The sequence below is a fragment of the Ananas comosus genome, linkage group 2 (genome assembly GCF_001540865.1).
Source record: "Ananas comosus cultivar F153 linkage group 2, ASM154086v1, whole genome shotgun sequence".
NCBI classification, from domain to species: Eukaryota; Viridiplantae; Streptophyta; class Magnoliopsida; order Poales; family Bromeliaceae; genus Ananas; species Ananas comosus.
In genome coordinates this window covers 17,210,217-17,228,701 of record NC_033622.1, presented here as the reverse complement: position 1 = coordinate 17,228,701, position 18,485 = coordinate 17,210,217, and the positions used below count along the sequence as shown (strand labels likewise).

General features: G+C 37.5%; 2 protein-coding genes across 6 annotated transcripts; both read right to left on the bottom strand.

Annotated features, from left to right (window-relative positions):
* LOC109703791 (pentatricopeptide repeat-containing protein At4g38150) lies at positions 117–2,635 on the bottom strand. Of its 3 annotated transcripts, none has more exons than XM_020224517.1 (2): positions 2,324–2,635; positions 117–1,883 (listed from the first exon to the last, which is right to left on the bottom strand). In XM_020224517.1, the coding sequence occupies exon 2, from the start codon at positions 1,866–1,868 to the stop codon at positions 414–416; it is 1,455 nt and encodes a 484-aa protein (XP_020080106.1). In that variant the 5' UTR covers positions 1,869–1,883; positions 2,324–2,635; the 3' UTR covers positions 117–413. The 3 variants fall into 3 exon arrangements, with proteins under 3 accessions (XP_020080106.1, XP_020080098.1, XP_020080110.1); XM_020224509.1 differs by having other exon boundaries at positions 117–1,844; positions 2,285–2,632; XM_020224521.1 differs by having other exon boundaries at positions 117–1,473; positions 1,932–2,613.
* LOC109723364 (protein MIZU-KUSSEI 1-like) lies at positions 4,345–6,589 on the bottom strand. Of its 3 annotated transcripts, none has more exons than XM_020251703.1 (2): positions 5,364–6,582; positions 4,345–4,890 (listed from the first exon to the last, which is right to left on the bottom strand). In XM_020251703.1, exons 1-2 carry the CDS (start codon positions 6,074–6,076, stop codon positions 4,356–4,358), a joined length of 1,248 nt encoding a protein of 415 aa, XP_020107292.1. In that variant the 5' UTR covers positions 6,077–6,582; the 3' UTR covers positions 4,345–4,355. The 3 variants fall into 3 exon arrangements, with proteins under 3 accessions (XP_020107292.1, XP_020107298.1, XP_020107306.1); XM_020251709.1 differs by having other exon boundaries at positions 4,747–5,022; positions 5,364–6,589; XM_020251717.1 differs by having other exon boundaries at positions 4,747–6,583.

The window sequence follows — 18,485 nt, the reverse complement described above, 5'->3', positions numbered from 1 at the left end:
ATTACTTGTTCTTCTCTCAAGAGGCCATTATCATTATTATTATTTCTCCATTTACATCATCAACAAAGTATCTATGATTATCTCCACAAGAAAACAGGTTGAGAATTCCACCAACATTTAGAAATAATCAAAAATCTTTTTTTTTCTTTGAGTAGAAGAATCATAGCACATTCAATGCTTAACAAAGAGGCGAGGACAACAAGAAACAGATGAGAGATTCAGCTGATAACGTAACCATCTTTTCAACTGCTTGCTGATTCTACATAAAACATGATTAGGATGAAGAGGAAAAAAGAAGAAGAAGAAAACAATCCTTAAACTCGGAAATTCCGTAGAGCGGTCAATTATGCCAGGGTAAAAGTAACTAAGATCAAAACTTGTACTCGCCAAGCAACCCCAAGAACAAGAAGAGATCAGAATGGCCTCTGCGAGATCTTCTTACCAAAGATAGCCTCCCAAACTAGCGGTGAGAAGGGGCCCTTCTTGTCCAAATGCTCCCTTACAGCCTTCTCATCAACAATGAAGTTCCTCTCACGAAAACTTTTTACAAGTTTCTCGGCTTCCTCCACCCCCTTCTCTTTACAGAACCCATTGACCAACCCGATGAAGGTAGTTGCATTCGGAGAATGCCCTGCTTCGAACATTTCCGTGCAGAACTCAACAGACTCATCCAATTTCCCACCGTTGGACAAGCCCTGTATCAGAACTGCATAGCTGAAAGCATTGGGTACAATCCCGTTCTTTTGCATCTTCCGGAAGATCCTCTTGGCGTCGTCAAACTTAGCGGCCTTGCAGAAGCCGTCCACGACAGCAGTGTAGATGACGACCTCGGGGATGGTTCCCTTCTCACGCATCAGCCCAAAGAGCTTCATGGCTTCTTGAATCAGCCCATCTTTGCAGAGGCCGTCAAGCATGGCAACCGCATTTGGGATAAGGCCCGTCTCCTTCATCTTCTTGAAGACCTCCTCCGCATCTTGGGGCGGAGGCTCGGTTGCTGCAGAATCGGTGTCGGAGAGATTTGCAGGGGACTTGCGTTGAGTTTCACCTTCCATTTTATCGCCGGGAGCAGCATCCCCAAGTTTCAATTTTTGAAAGAGGGTTTCACCTAGTCCGGCACCGCCTTTCTCCCTGGTAGAGGGATCGTCTGACTCGTCGTTGATCTTGATCGCTCCATCACTCTTTCCAGCTTCCTTGGGTCTCATGGGGGGTCTCGGAGGAGGAGGAGGAGGAGGAGGAGATTCTTCTTCTCGAAGTAAAGCTTCGAAATCTCCGTATACATCTTCATCGATGTCACCGGCCTTCAGATTATGACGGAGAGTTCCAGGAGCCTTCCCCCTTCGCTCTCCTGCCGGCGGCGGTCTATTGGGCATTCGGTAGGAAGATGACCTCCGGCCGCCGCCTAGCAGTATCTCGTTTCCATCCTGGAAATGGGGAAAGAAATCATCTGCCTCGACATCGCGCGGCGTGTCCGACCTTCGCTCGCCCCTCGGTGGCCTCCTAGCGGGCCTCGGAGGGCCTTGCTGGGGGTCGGCCAGGTTCTTCTCTCTTGCTCTCTCGTTCCCGCCGTCGTCGCCGAAGTTGAGAGTGCGGAGGAAGAAATCCTCCTCCTCTTCCTCTTTCTCTTCCTCTTCCTCTTCCGAAGGGCCGTCGTCTCTTCCGGCTCTTCTCCCGCGGCCTCTCATGGGCCTGCTGGGGGTCGTGCTGAACTCGACTATGGGCGGTACGCGAGCAGGAAGAAGTGGGCGGGGAAGCAGAGACGAGATCCAGGGGCTCTGGAAGTTCCAATCTTTAGGCGAGTGGGAGAGGCGTCTCCAAGCAGCCCTCGCCTGCATCGAGAAGAAAATCTTCCAAGCGGCCGTTGCCTGCATATAAGCTTTCCTCTCCTTCTGCAAGCTTCCCTCTTCTTCTTTTCTCCNCGCGGCGTGTCCGACCTTCGCTCGCCCCTCGGTGGCCTCCTAGCGGGCCTCGGAGGGCCTTGCTGGGGGTCGGCCAGGTTCTTCTCTCTTGCTCTCTCGTTCCCGCCGTCGTCGCCGAAGTTGAGAGTGCGGAGGAAGAAATCCTCCTCCTCTTCCTCTTCCGAAGGGCCGTCGTCTCTTCCGGCTCTTCTCCCGCGGCCTCTCATGGGCCTGCTGGGGGTCGTGCTGAACTCGACTATGGGCGGTACACGAGCAGGAAGAAGTGGGCGGGGAAGCAGAGGCGAGATCCAGGGGCTCTGGAAGTTCCAATCTTTAGGCGCGTGGGAGAGGCGTCTCCAAGCAGCCCTCGCCTGCATCGAGAAGAAAATCTTCCAAGCGGCCGTTGCCTGCATATAAGCTTTCCTCTCCTTGTGCAAACTTCCCTCTTCTTCTTTTCTCCTTCGGAGCGAGTGTTAGGGTTTTTGGGTGAAGAAGAATGCGAGGGGAAGTGCCCGCCGAATAGGGAAATCGGGCTTACTATAAGCTCCTGTTTCGCAAACCCTCAATACAAATTATTAAAAATCTTACTATTTTTATTTTTTATTTTTACGATCGCCAAATAAGCCCATGAAACCTGCAACTACTTGGGATTCGGGAAGCACCGAGTAATTGGCCGAGCAATGGAAAAATATTAAATATTAAATTTATTTTTTTTATTTAATAAATAAGTATGTTTTTATAAAATTAAAATTTTTAAAATAAAAAAACAAAAATGTAGAAAAATAGATAGGCTCGTTGCTTGGTGCGATCTAGCGCAGCACGACATTGTCTAGGTCGAGAGGGTGCCGGGTCATAGACCAAGCTGATGTATTTTGGATCGATCATTTATGCCCGTCTGTGCCCAATAAACTATTAGTCCTAATTGCCTGAATTGTTACACACGATCAGGCATTGCTAATATCGATCGGAAATCCAAGGACTGACAAGTGACAGCTTGACTGAATTTTAGATTTCACAACCTTCAGGGAAAGTTGTGATTTAGTCATCTAAACGAATTCAGACCCTTGTGAGACCCTAATGACGTCTCATGTGGGTTCTGTCTTTAATTTTTTTTAAAAAATGCTATTTTTTGAGAATAGATAGCACGATATCTACTTTATTTATTGAATAAAAAAAAATGCTATTTTTCGTATGATCAATCATTCTCCTTTCAAGGCCTTTTCAAAGGAAAAAAAGATAAATTCGATTTCAAGTTCTTTTAATGTAAGCGTACTCGTAGAATATGCTTGTTTCACTGAATAGTTGAAATAAAACTTTCGGTATATAAACCGACCGTCCCTAGAGCAAGTGGCAAACGGCTTGGTGGTTGGTATCTGAGACCCAAGTTCAAATCTTAGTTGATTCACATTTCTCGCTAAGTTTATTTATAAATAAATAAAATAAACGAAACGGGTAGCATGCTATCTATTTCTCTAAAAAAAAAAACTTTCGGTATATAAGAGTTTCTATAAAAATTACTTTTTCAGTGTTTATTTTTTTTTATGAATCTTTTTTCAGTGTTTATTTATAAATATAGTTGTAGAATTGAAGTTTCGTTAGAATTGTTATTTGTTTGGCAGCGTAAAAATTAAAAATATAAAAAATAAATTAACAATAATAATAATAATATTATTATTATTATTTGTAATTGACTTAGGTCTAGAATGGGCCGAAATTAATTACGTACATAACTATAAAAACTTTGAATTTCGACTTAATGTATAGTTAGATAAATCAAACAATAAAAATGAACAATTACGATTGAAAACAACTTCATCCTGTTCATTTTCGGTAAAATAGACATACCATAGCGCATGCAAATTTGCTAGTCCCACGTTACTATTTACATTGAATTTGAAAGAAGCCAAGTTATTTTCTAAAACGACTTAATCTACAAATGTCTGACTCGGATGTAGGCTTCCATTTAATAGTTGCTTATTATTTTTAGTTGGACCGTGATTTGAGATCATTTTTATTATTTTTTATGTCATTATTTATTAGTTTTTATTTGATAAATGCTCAACGGTTGAACTTGAGCTTTGGAATCAATTCTGTTTAGCCTCCGTTTGGTTGGGGGTTAAGGGGTGGAATAATTCTTTAACCCCTATTTTATCTCCAAACATTTCTAAAAATAGGTGGGATTAGCTAATCCCACCTCAAATGGGTTATCTCGGATTAGCTAACCTCACCTAACTCCACCAAACCCCAACCAAACACTATTTTTTATTCATAATAACCTATTATTCTTCTTATCCCATCTATTCCAACCAAATACTATTTTTTACTATCCTAGACTAATTCCAACCCCCAACCAAACACAAAAATACTCTAATCCTATCTTAATCCTAAACTTAATTCTATTCCTGAAATAACTAGTTTTTTTTTAATTCCGAACCAAACGATAGCTAAATGTTCACTTGGCTAAGCTAGAGGCCTTAAAAGGCGTAGCATGGTCTCTTTATTCCTTTTATAATAATGTTTAGAGTATTGGCAGTGCCTAAATACATGACGAAAGTACGTACGTAATAATGTAAAAGAAGCGAAGAAGGCTTGTGGAGAAGCAAAGTTAAGGGCTAACGAGACTGTTCGACCCCAGCAGCTCCATTGCAGGATAGCAGACGGTGCAAATTCTTCCCAGCTGATCAGAGACGGCTGAGATCGAGTCCACAGTAAGATGATCGACACAACGTCCGCGGAGAGGATGGCGACAGATTCGCAGCATGCCCAGGCAACGTTATAATTGTACGTGTAGAGAACTGGACCATCCACAATTTCAGTGCGAGAGAATGAAAGCGGCCCACTTCCAAGGCCCAGCTTTAATTCTCCATCCGATTCTGTGCATGTCCTCTTCTCGTCCGCACTTTCCCAAGTTGGGAGATTCCACAGAGAACCATATAAATAGCCGGACATACAACGCAAGCAGCTAGAAGCACGTGTGTCACATAGCTGGACGTCACTGAAAAGAAATATTGCGGAGTTCTGATAAAGCAAAGATTAGGCCGCTGCTCAGGCCATTACACCTAATTTCTTTTTCCTTTCCTCATCGATTCTCACGACTCATTTTGTTTTGTTGCAGCACACGTCAAAACTGTTATGGAAAGTTTTCTCAGAAAAATAAAAAGAAAAACAGTGAAATAAGACATATATAGAGGATGAGGCACTTAAGTTGAAACATTGCATGCGACGGGGAACATAATTTTGAGGAAACCCAACCGGGATATATACAGTACAGTACTACAGTGCAGCACGGTAGTCCAACATCTAATTAATTAATAACTGGCCTTTCCATATGTACTTTTATATATATATATATATATATATATATATGTAGAGAGAGAAAGATATATAATTAATTAATTAAGTTGCGAGCCACAAATACAGGCAGGAAGATATATCCTGATTTATGTTCGAAGAAGGAATATACTCAACTGTTGGCCCGTGCTCCCCACCGGATTAATCATATGGAACGACTGGGAGTCCACCGATCCGACAACTCGCTGGAAACTGGCCCTCAGGTACAAGAGATCTCCATCTCCGGACTTGGACTCCCCGGGGAGCACGCCGGCGCCCACCGACACTGACTGCATGAGCTTGAAGACGGCGGCGTCGCCCTCGCTCATCTGGCGCCGCACCGCGAACCCAACCTTGCGCCCGTTGCAGTACATGGACCAGACGGGCATGGCGAACAGCGAGGAGCCGCCGCCGTATGTGTAGGCGCTGCGGTCGCACTCGAGGGCGATGCGGAGCAGGCCGTGCTGCATCTCTCTGGCGAGGTAAGCGGTGGGGATGGCGAACTCGAGGAGGAGGAGAGGAGCGGCGGCTCGGGAGTAGGAGCTGTCGTGGAGGCAGAAACGGACGCGGCTGCGGCGGTAGCCGAAGAAGGTGCCGGTGAGCGTGAGGTTGGTTGGACCGGCATCGGCGGCTGCGTTATCTAATGTGTAGATGGAGGACGACGACGACGACGATGAGGAGGATGAGAGGGAGCTGGAGGGTTGGAAGGCGCAGCAGTAAGGGACCATGCACTCCACCAGGGAGCGGAAGGAGCGGCCGAAGCGCACGTCCTTGCTGCAGTCCACTGCGGTCGGCCTGTCGATGACGTGACTCCCCAGGTCGACCATCCTCATCTTGTTATACGTGTACATGCGCGCTCTCTAGCTAGCTATTTGATCTTTTTTTCTTTTTTCTTTTTTTCTTTTTTTGGGTATATGTAGAGATCAGGGACGGGGCGGGGGCGAGGGAGTGGATCTATGGGATCGATTTCGGGGATGTAATATATGTGTGTTTAAAACTTTAAATAGGGAGGGGCAGCAGGATACTACCTAGTCGGGAAGTTATTGCCTGCACTTGGTGTATCAGTAAATCTGGTGCACCTAAGTATCATCACTTACTCTTAAACAGAGGAAAGACTAGTTGCAGAAAAAGGAAGGAAAAAACATGTTGTTGTAACCACTGGATAATTGATTGGACAATAAAATGAGAAAGAGGTTTGATAAGGATTTAAGCTGCATGAGATAGATATTGGACAATGTAGGTGCATGGTTCCAGCAATAGTTTCGCACAATTGATGGGACTAGAGAATAAAAGAAGGTACAGTACTACATTTTTGTGTGAGCCAATTCAGTCGAGCAACGATCGATGGAATAAGAAGCCTGAAAGGGTTGCAATAATTCTGTCCACCCATCCAATTGGGGAGGGCTTTACCGGGCAATGAGGTTATTCATTAAATATAATATTTTTTATTAATGAAAAAAATATTATGCTATATTATAATGCTATTAAATATGAGATTGGATGAAAAATTATATATCATTTTTTGTCGAAAAAAATATTTTTTGAAGATGATCGAGAGTCCAATTAAAAAGTTGAGTCAATTTTGAAAAGAAAATACCACAAAGAATTATTTGTGAAATATTTTGTACAATCAAAACTGATTTCAATCCACTCAAAATAAAAAATTATAATTGTATTTTAGCATTTCAATTTTTTTTTTTGTATATATATATATAATTCTACTAGCTAGTAATATTTTGTATAGTATATATACTGAATGAAATGAGTAACAATTCTTTATACAGAGAGAAATCAATCAAATAATCTCCACTTTTTCACTCTAGATCTTACTGTTCGTTACCCGGCTCAGGGCAAATTAGCTATAGAACTCACTTGAAAATCTTTTATTATGTATACACTATTGATATGTTAATAATATATATGCTATAGAAATGCATGCTGTTTAAAAATGCTAGCTGTATGTGTACATACCAACACTTCAATACCCATTTTCTTTTGAAAAATATGCTCTCAATTTTAATGACTAACTCGCCGTACGTATTCAAAAAATTAATGATAAGGATAGGGTGGAATGAGCCGGCCGTTGGTGAAATTAACTCAGTAAATTAAAACCCGCATGATCGATCCGTCAGGAATATTGAGAAAGAAAAGTTGCATTATTTTCGTGAAGTGAGGCGTGAAAAAGCATGCCGAATGATGGATGGAGGGACCGCGCAGGCGTGACCTCTGCAGGCTAGGACGAGACTGCAGTCAAAGCTTTGAACCACTTTTTGTGCATCCAAACAAGTCTGAGTGGGACGAAGGAAGTCCCTGTGGTCCATTCTCTCTTCTCTAGCCTGGCGGCTGGCTCCTCTTTAATTTTCAGATGATCAAGAAAATATATGCCTTTCTCCTAGCTTGCTGATTAAGCAAAATGTACGTGGATCACCTCTATTCTCTGGGTCCATTGTTTGTGTGTGTATATATATAACCTCACCTGATTCCTCTTGTATAGTCATGATCAAACTCCCAACTAATCCAGCTGGCAATGAATCGCGGGCAAAAGGTGCATGGCTCACGAGTGGCTGGCCACTACACCCTTATCTTAATTAGCACCGAGGGAAGGACCGAGGGCAGGAGATCTAGTTTCAATTATATATTCAAGATAGCTCTCTATATATGAATTACCATCAATCAGCATCACACTCGCATCGATACAGTGCTGTGTATGTGCAGTGTTGTTAACATCAAGAGAGAGCGAGCGGAACCTAACAACCATATATGGGTTCACGTGGAAAGGGATGGATCATCTTCCCCTGGCTGCTTGAGTTTCTTCTTTCCAATGACGAGGTGGTTAACCTGTTTTACTCCCTAAACTTGTCCGTGTCTGTTGCCTAACAATTGACGCCACCTGCCGAGCTAGCTAGCGCCATATATATCTTAGCTGGGTCTCTTGAATATTCCGGAAGAATTACCTTCCATCTAATACCACTTTCTTTTTCTTTTCTTTTTTCTTTTCGAAAGAAAGACAACTGCATGCTATCTATTTCATTTATCAAGAGCGATGAATTTGACTACGTACAAAATCATTTATTGTCCAAAAATTTTAAGATAAACTTCTTTTTATTGTTGGAGGATTCTATTATTTCTTTCTAATCAAATTGTTCAGCACCACAGGATGGCAACAATATATATTGAGATATTCAGCTCCTTTTTTTGCATTTCTTAATTTTCTAAACCCTACAAAAGAAAAGCTTAAATTTTATTATCTTACTAGTTACTAATCACGCCTTTCTTTTCTAACACCTAAATTCTAATCATCGTACTCCTACTGACATTTGATTTACTTGCCTATATATTCCACCAAGCGTAGTAGTTAACTGCAGACGGGCCACCATTGACAAAAGAGCTAACCCTAGTATTGTTGTTCATTCGTATATATCGTGGCACCAGCTCTCTGTTAATATCTCTTTCATAGCCCCAGTGGCCCAAGAAACTTGCTTTTCATGCCGAAGAGGGGCCTTCTCTTCTCCCACTCATTCACAAAGAAACAAACTACAAAGATATCATCTTATATCACTTTTGGAAAGAAGCCTGAAGAATTGATTCTCTCATGTCTATTAGATGCACTCATGTCATGCCCCAGTCGGAAGGAAAGGCATTAGCACAAGAAAATGATGGTAACTCAAGAGCAACTGAGTGCATTGTAATAATGCTGTATACCTGCAAATAAGCGTACTTGGTATTTTTCTTCTAAAACGAAAAAGAGGTGTACTTCCCATTAATGATACTCTCATGGAAAAAGGTAGTAAATAGATTAACTTTTCTTAGAAAGTGGTAGCTTTTATGCTGTGCATGAGGAATCTTTACATGATATTAAAGTAACATAACTAATTATAATGAACTTTATTTTGATGCTTTATAATGATTTGTGATTTTAAAATTACTACCTAATTAAACATTACCGCCCCCAAAAGTTGTTTTCTTTTTTAAAAAAATGAAAAGGGCGCAACCCCTTCAAAAGAAAGTGGCAGACCAAATCGTTATTCTTCATTTGTTGGACGAACTTTCTTCCAACTTAATCGCACTTAATTAATCTTGTCTTTGTGATTTCTTTTATTCAAAACTTAACGAAGCCATGAAAGGCACCAAAATATGTGAAACAATCTAATTAACCACAGGCTAAAGCTTGAACATGGTGTACTACAATATGGCTTCAGGATAATATTATGAAAAGAATCTCTCAGTATTTGAATTAAATGGAAAAAAAATTAAATGAAGCCGAAAATTAAAAAACACTCAAAATCAAAACCTTCTACTATAATATTTTGTTCAGTAATACAAACAATCATTATTCTACAAAATCTTCTGTTGTCAACAAATACTAAATAGTATATATATTTAATGTTTATATCCAAAAGAGATTGATCGATTTGGGCAATATATTTGTAAGAGCTAGTTCTAAAACCCTTTATTTTGTAAGATCGTGGACTTAATTTCAGATTCAATATTGAATGAATTATATTTTTATATCGTAACTCAAACCATACCTCTCTCAAAGTTTAGTGGCTGCAATGATAATATTTTATTGTTTACCTCACATATTAATTTCACGAATCATTTATATCCATATGTGATAAAAGTATTAATATATAGGTAAAAATGTATAGAACTTACAAGAATTATGAATTATTTTGATTTGACTATCATCTTTCAAAATTTTGGTTTTACTATCCAATCTTTTAATTTGTTTGATTTGAGCAAGTCAACAGCATAATAATTTCAAAATTTGAATACATTATTTATCTTTATAGATTTAATTAGTATATTTCTTACAATTTTTGTAACTACAAAATTGTTAAAATAAGTAATTAGCTTAAACTTTAATGTCAGAGTGTCGTTGACCGACACACATCAAACAATTAAAAGATTATATAATTAAATATATATATATATATATAGAACTAGGCTGGAATACTATTAATAGCACCAAGTTATTGGTGCTATAAGTTTTTTAGCCTTTGATTAAAAAATATGCGGTTAGGATGATGTGGGCTCCCTATGGTTGAGTGGGTGGTTGGTTGAATAGTATAATCTAACGAGTAAAAATAATCAAAGGGTTAATCTAACGGTAGAAAACTCAATAGCAACAAGTCCTTGGTACTATCGATAGCATCCCAGCCGGACTATATATATATATGTTGATTCTTTCTTTAGGCATTTCTCAAAAGAGGGATAGGAGAGCAGCATATGTCAGCAACAACTCAAGAATCTACTAGTAAGCCAACTTAGGCCAGGGGCAACATGAAATTGTTTTTTTTTTTTTTGTATACTCATTTTCTATTTTGGTCTGTTTATAAAGCAAGCTATAAGATACTTACATTACTATCTATAACTCAACTTAGATCCTTTTGTATTTATATTTGGATCTAACTGTTAGTGTATGGATCTAACTGTTAATGTATTTGGATCTTGCTGTCACTGGGATGCTTTTGATGTGAACTTGCTGATACTCTTATTAATGTATGGATTTTGCTGAATGTTTGTTGGTTCTCTTATTCATGTATAGATTGTGCTGAATATTACTTATATGTTTAGTTCTCTTATTAGTTCATGTATGGATTCTTCTAAGTTGCTGGTATCTGCTGGTATCTGTTGGTATTTGCTGCATTGCTGGCTGCTGGTACCAGCAGAGATTGTTAAAAATCTGTTGAACTCTGCTGCATTATTGGTATCTGTTGGTACCATCAGATGTAGTTTTTTGTGCCTTCTGTGCATATTGTGTTTATTGTGATTAGTTCATTGGAATGGTGCATTAGTTCATTGGAATGCATATTATTAAGCACATCTTACATGTAGACAACTATAAAGTACATACAAATATCATGAAGATCCATGTAGAGACTTAATAACTTAAATAGTTGTATGATATATTACATAATAGACCACTCATTTAGAAACAAAATGAGGTGGCATGCACAACAACAGTCCAAAATTCCAAACAAATATAACATAAGTACATTCATATCAATACATACCACATCAAAGCAATTAGAAGTATACAGATAAGAAGCAAGTAGTATTTGCAAATTTTCTGATTGTCTTCCTCCTTTAGCTTTATTTGGGCCAAAGCCATTTTGCAATTAGTCTATCTATTTCCCCTCGAAGTGCCATCCTCGAATTTTCAATATCTATCAACTTCTTTCTAAGAGTATAATTGTCTTCAGTAGTTGTTAATATCTCATTTTCCAATGCTATTACTTTCTTCTTCAAATGTCCAATTTGTTCGAGTTCGATGATGTATTCTTTTCCTCGCTCAAATATCTCTGGATCACGCCAACGAAAAAAACCATAACCATTTCTCTTGCAGTTTATGCAGTCATAAAATCGTCTTCCTGGATTATCAAATGTTAGTGCTGTTCTCTGAGGAGCCTTTAATCCACAAAAGCAAACAGGATTGTCCACATTGAGTTGGCCACTAGTACAACTACTAGATAAAGAGCCAGACATTTTGCTGTAGCCAAAGGTGATAAAAAATTATAAAATAAGGATACAAAACTTAATATATTAAGAAAAACAATTTTTCATTAATCCATAGTATATTTTGAGGAAAATAAAACAAAAATGGTTGATCTGGAGAGAAGAACAATATATATGTATACACTTGTGCGACTAGGGAAGGAAAATCATACATTTTTGATGTATTTGGAGACTACTTGGGAATGTTCAAGCTCCAATGACTACAGTGATGACATTACTGGGAGGAGGAGAAGATAGGTAAGATGGGTAGCAGTTGACAGGGTGAAAAAATGGGGAAAATAATGGAGAAATAGTGGACAGCAAAAGTCTGGGACGGAAATGAATGGGTATTTAATAGACTCCCGCCATTTTGAAGGGTAGTTTTGGTATCCACAAATAAATTTTAATTAGCAGACGAAACTCTCACGGAACCGTGACGGCAGGGGGGTAAGTGCACAATTTTGTAATTAGGAGGGGGCAAAGTGCAGGTTTTTAAATGTAGGGGGGGAAAGTGAAAAAGCAGGTTTTTACAGGGGTTTTTCTATAATTTAGCCTTATTTTTTATTATTATTTGATTACATAAAAGATATTTTAAATTTTTACTTCAAATTATATTACTTAAAAACTTAAATATATATTACTTTTTTATATATTAAACTATGCTTTATGCATATATTATGGTATTTACCGTCAAAATTGGATGCGGTCCATGAGGCCAAGCCAACACTTCTCGAGCGGTCCATGGGCCTCGCGAGTAACTGCGACTGTGTAGGCACTCCAAATCTATGCATCGTGTTTTTTTTCCTCTTCTATTTTTATTTTTCAACGTTTTAGAGCGGAAAACGAAATATCAATTTTTTTGCAAAATCTATAAAAAAACGTTTTACGTGAAAATAATTTTACGAGCTACCAAACGCTTGAAAATTTGTTTTCCAAGGCGAAAATACTTTCAGCTAACTTTTACAACGATCCAAACATCCCCCTAAGGTAAAGGCTTTAAGGATAAGAAGCCAAACTGAAATCAAAACCATATCCAGAAATACAATATCAGCCAATCTAGTGGGAATAATAAGAAGAATGATTTCTGTTAGATTTGTGGCTGGAATAATTATTTTGCTTCAAAATGCTTTTATCGAAATAAAGAGAAAGTTGCCTATAAGAAGGATCAGAATAATCAGAACAACTATCCTAAATCTCAAGTAAACATGATTAAGATTGAACCTTTCAACTCAAACTTTAGGTTTACCTCCTTTATACCCAATATTAACCATACCTATCATAATTTATATTGTGGTAAACTCAAGAGCCAATATCAATGTCTGTACTAATAGATCCCTAGTCTTCTCTTACTAGGATACAAATAGAGGATATGTGACGGTTGGAGATGAAAAAGTTGNTAAGTTGTTTTCAATAATGGGACATCCGATTTGGCGATCGGTTCTGTTAGACATGATCTACACTGTTGGAACTATCTAGAAGCCAAATTTCATAAATTTTTTATTTCGTTTGTCTAGTAAACGAGTAGCCCCAAAATGAACGGCTGAAAATGAAAATCTCATAAAAAACAGTGATAAATGACTCAAATTTCAAATCGAAAATGTTGGTCTTACTATTGATATTAAGTAGAATTTTCTATTAAATTTTCATCTAATTTGGATACTTACACCGTTGAACTTAAAAACGTGCCACATCGGCCATTAAAATAGTCATTTTTTAGACCTTTTGATCGCTTGGTAAATGTCGTCAAAAAATTATAAAATTTGGTTTCTAAATAATTCCAATAGGGTAGATTATATTTATCGGAGCCGATCGTCGAATCGGATTTCCTATCATCGAAAACAACTTACAAGCATAGAGGTCTCCGTACCTTCGAAAGTACAGGAGACTTACTCTATATATATATATATATATATATAGAGAGAGAGAGAGAGTTGAGCTATGATACTTTTACAAGTATCACCATCATGGTGCTATTAGGTTTTAAGCCATTGGATCTACTTTTTGATTATTAATAGCCCTTGGATTAAACACTATTTCACCTACCACTACCTACCACCATCATCTCAACCTCACATCTCTCCATCCAAGGGCTAAAAACACACAAGTATCACCCCCATGATACTTTTACAAGTATTCTAGCCTTTATATATATATATATATATATATATATATATATATATATATATATTTATATATATATAGAACTAGGCTACCATATTATCGGTAGCACGAAGTGCTCCGTGCTACCAAGTTGTTTTCGATGATGCGGCTTCCAAATCGACGATCAGCTCTGTTAGACTTGATCTATACTATTGAAAATGTTTAGAAACTAAATTTCATAATTTTTCGATATTATTTACCTATCAAACAAGTAATCTAAACTTGAACGGCTGAAAATAAAAATTTCATGAAAAATGATGATAAAAGATTTAAATTCAAGATCAGATATACTGATCCTACTCTAAATAATGAAAAGAATTTTCTATAAAAATTTTATCGTATTTGGATTGTTTTACACCGCTAAACTCACAAACACACCACATCGGCCATTAAAATTGTGAATTTTGAGATCTTTTGATCACTAGTCAAATGATGTCGAAAAAATCTGAAATTTAGTTTCCAAATACTTTCAATAATGTAGATCAAGTCTAACAGAGCCGATCGTCGATTTGGAAGCCGCATCATCAAAAACAACTTGGTAGCACGGAGTGCTCCGTGCTACCGATAGCATAGTAGCCGGACTCTCTTTCTCTCTCTATATATCTATATATTAGGGTGCGTTTGGTTCGCGCTATCTTTTTAAGATTTCTAGTAATCCAATAAAAAAAAATGACGGTGTTTGGCTAAACGCATTAAGTAATCTAGTTGGTAATACTGAATTTACTTGGGAATGAGATGCATTACAAAGTACTAATCCTAGTCCTTTGAGGGATTGTGGGTATCCTTATATTAATGGATTGGAGTAATTGTAATATGTCTAATCTCTTTCTTTCTTTTCACCCGCCGACTTTACGCTCTAACCTCGTATCGCTCTCTAAACTTATCTTTTTCTCTCTAAACTTCAACTCTTTTTTTCTCTCTAAACTAAGCTATTTCTCTCTCTCTTTTTCTAAAATCTCAACCCTCTCATTCTCTCTAACCTCGACTCTATTTCTATTCCTATTTCTTTAATTATGCTCTCTCTTTCTAACATATATTCCCTTTTTTTTCTAAAAAGATGTTGAAATTTTTTATAGTATTATTTAAAATTAATTTAAAAATAAATAAAATAATTGTATATTTTTCGTAATTTTAAATAATATGACCGTACGAACCAAACACCGAAATACTACATTCTTAATAATAGGATGAATATGAATAAGATTCTCGAATATCTCTTTACTCCTAGTAATCTTTCAGAGTACGAACCAAACGCGCCCAAAATTAAAATGATCTATAATTCAAATAAGTTCTATATATAAATTTTTATCTAATATATATTTTCTGCACTCGTGTTCCATTATATTGAGTTTTTGGATAACAATAATCACAAAGTTAATTTGAAGTTCAATTTGATTTGACAATGCATCTTTGTCTTACAGGAGTTGCATTATTACCTCAGCTAAATTTACATAGGAAATTTATTGAACATCATCAGTATTTAATGAATAAGCTCCATTAGATTAAACAAACTTGGATCTTCTCCCAGCAGAAGCAACTCGCTTAATTAATATTGTTTCCCTTACCATATTGGTCTTTGCTTTTTCTCCACGTAATACGAGCCTCCTTTAATTCCCATGACTGTAGGGATGTAAAACAGGTCAGGTTGCAGCACGGCACCGGTGCTGTAGTACCATGCTCCAGCAAGCTGCGTGCTGGGCCTCTCCCTTTGGGACCGACAGTCTCGAACGGCACAGCTCGAAACGCGTCTGGGTCGTACCAGGCCGAGGAGAGTTCCGTGGCCCAACAGAGGATGACTCGTTTGGCCGTACCAGCTGGCCCAGCATAGCCCGAACCCAAGGCCCATGACAACTTGCCTTAGCCCTTGGGGCTTAAGCAAGATCTGCTAGATATTAGGAGGAGGTTTTTGGTCTAATGAACCAAACAATTTTTTTGTCCATTAAACCTAAAACCATTATATTTTTTTCAAAAAAAATAAAAAATTTTTTTTTAAAAAAATAATACTTATTATATTATATTTTTTTCTACCTTTTAAAATTTTTAATCAAAATATCAATTTAAATAAATAATTTATTATTTACATTTTAATTTTTTAAAAGATATAAAAAAATTAAAAATTTATAGAGGTCGGGCCGGGCCTTCCGGGCCTAAAGACCATGCTGGGCCGGTGGCTTGGTACCTCCGACCTGGCACTGCTTGGCCCGGATTTGAAACCGGGCCGCGCCACATCGGCCCCTACCCCAAATCTGCACGGCTAACATGCCGGTCCGGCACGACCCACATTACACCCCTATATGGATAGCGTGGTACTCCTATATGGATGGGGTGTAAGGATTATTTTTATTGAAAACAAAAGGCTTTTAGTTAAATACATGTATATGAGCTATAGTCCAAAGAACGAGGCATTACGGGGAGAACTATGGTGTTAATTACTAATCCACTAATTCGCTTATGGACCAGCCTACTTCAGTTGCTTAGCAATTACTTACCGAGTAGGTACCTTCAGATGAGAAGTTGCGGCGGATTACAATTTCTTGTTGGTTGCAGTCTTAGCATGCCTTCTACTAAATTAGAAAATGATAATATTCCTGCTAACAAATGTGCTTAGTGTGATGAACCTATGGAAGGCACTAAACACTCGAGGACTATTCCATTGCGAGCTTTACGGAAGACTTATTTGGTCGGTGCTGATTAATTGCAAACTGCTAAAGATGCAAGATTTATTAGTGGCTTAATTTTTCAAAGTTGCTGGCTTCTGTAGATGGTTTATTTTTTTAGAGAAAAGGATGGCAAGCTATATACTTGGCTCCTTTATAACAAATTAGGCTAGCTACAATCTTGAAGCAACTGAGCCTTCGAGGGGCAAGAACATGAGGTGAGATAGTATTTGGAAAAACATGGGAAGAGCATAGAAATGAGACGGTGCTTGCAGAAATTAAGCAGAACAATTGTAAGTGCAGTAGTACCCGTTAATTGTGTTTTGGCAAATGGCCAAATGAGACGGTGCTTGCCGTTTGTATATACCCAATTCAATTGATCCATCACCGTCAGAACTTTTGGTAGCCACAGCGAAAAAAATGCAAACAGCTTGATTAACTCATGCTGCCACATTTTTCTACGTGAATAAGAATTGCAGATCTCAGATGCAGTGAGGGTAAGCGCAATCCGCAAGCACAAAGGAGTTACTGGCGTCATCAGCCGTTTTCTTGAGGTACCGAGGACTATTTGACATTTTTAAATTATTAGGATTTTCACTAAAATAACCCAATTAATCACACTCAAAGTTTGAATTTACTAGAAATAAAAGTCCATCCTAATAAAATAAGACTGTTTGATATGATATATTTTATTCTTTTTCACATATTTAAATTAAATAGTATTCTAATCGATTTACATAGAGAGGAACCGATCCTTTCATCTTCTTACGCGCATTTTGATAAAAGAATAATCATTAATTGCATACTGTCCGAAAGAGTGCTTGATCATTTTTTTTTTTTTTTCTGTAGTGCTCTATAAATTGTTTTATTATCTAGTTTATAATCATGAGTATTGATACGTATTTAATTCTTTTTTTGAGAGATAGGTGGCACGCTACCTGTTTCGTTTAATTTATTTAAAAACAAACTTAGTTGGAAATGTGAATCAATTAGGATTCGAATTTGGGACCTTGCGTACCAACCACCAAACCCTTTGCCACTTGTTCTAGAAACGGTCGATGATATGTATTTAATTTTGTTGTTCTTATATGGTAGATAGAACTAATATGTGGAGACAGAAGGAGAAGCAAAATGTTCACACAGTAGGAGGCAAAGTAAAATTCTCAAACTACGATAGTACTATTCATATACTTTTGTATCCAAAAAATTTTGCAAGCTAAAAAGCGATGCAAATAAAATATGATATTTTATCAAATTATAAATAACAATATCTTTGAAGAAGTTTTAAAATTTTTTTTTGAAAAAGTAAAAAATCAACAGTCATACTTACTACCATATTAGAAAATTTTCATACAAAATAAATTATCATTAGATAATTTATTCTGAAATCCAAATAGGGCCCAAGTAAAAAAGAAAGAGTAATACTTATACATTCAAAAGTTTGCAAATTTTATATTTAGTCTTAAAGAAAAAAACTAATATTAAAATTTTTCAAAAATATGTTAAGTGAATGAGTATATGATTTACCTCCTATTTTTGGATGAACAGTGCTAGTCATGTATGTATTTTATCGGTATGAACTTTACACCTTAGCCATTGTGAGACTCTTTTTTTCTTTTGTTGTATAACTGTAATTTTTCTTTACTAATTAAACCGAAAGGACATTTGTAAATCTTTGGATTTAAGGTGTAAGAGATTTTTTTTTTTTTTCTTTTTGGATATACAACTAGCATCTCTCAAAGAGATATATTCTATGGGAATGTACCTAAAGTATAATTGGTGGCAAAGTTTTGTAAAGAGTGAGGCCCCGCTTGGATACTTCTGAAAACGTAGCATAGTTAAACTATGCTACGGCGGTAGAAAAAAATATTCTATGAAGCGTTTAGGAGGAAAAAAAGTAACGTAATTTTTGGAGTATAGTTAAACTATACTCTAAAAAATGGAG

Coding starts and splice junctions, on each gene's coding strand:
- LOC109703791 (XM_020224517.1), bottom strand. CDS start 1,868: ATGCAGGCAACGGCCGCTTGGAAGATTTTCTTCTCGATGCAGGCGAGG.
- LOC109723364 (XM_020251703.1), bottom strand. CDS start 6,076: ATGTACACGTATAACAAGATGAGGATGGTCGACCTGGGGAGTCACGTC. Junction 4,891..5,363: donor GTGGGGAGCACGGGCCAACA/GTTGAGTATATT, acceptor ATTTCTTTTCAG/TGACGTCCAGCTATGTGACA.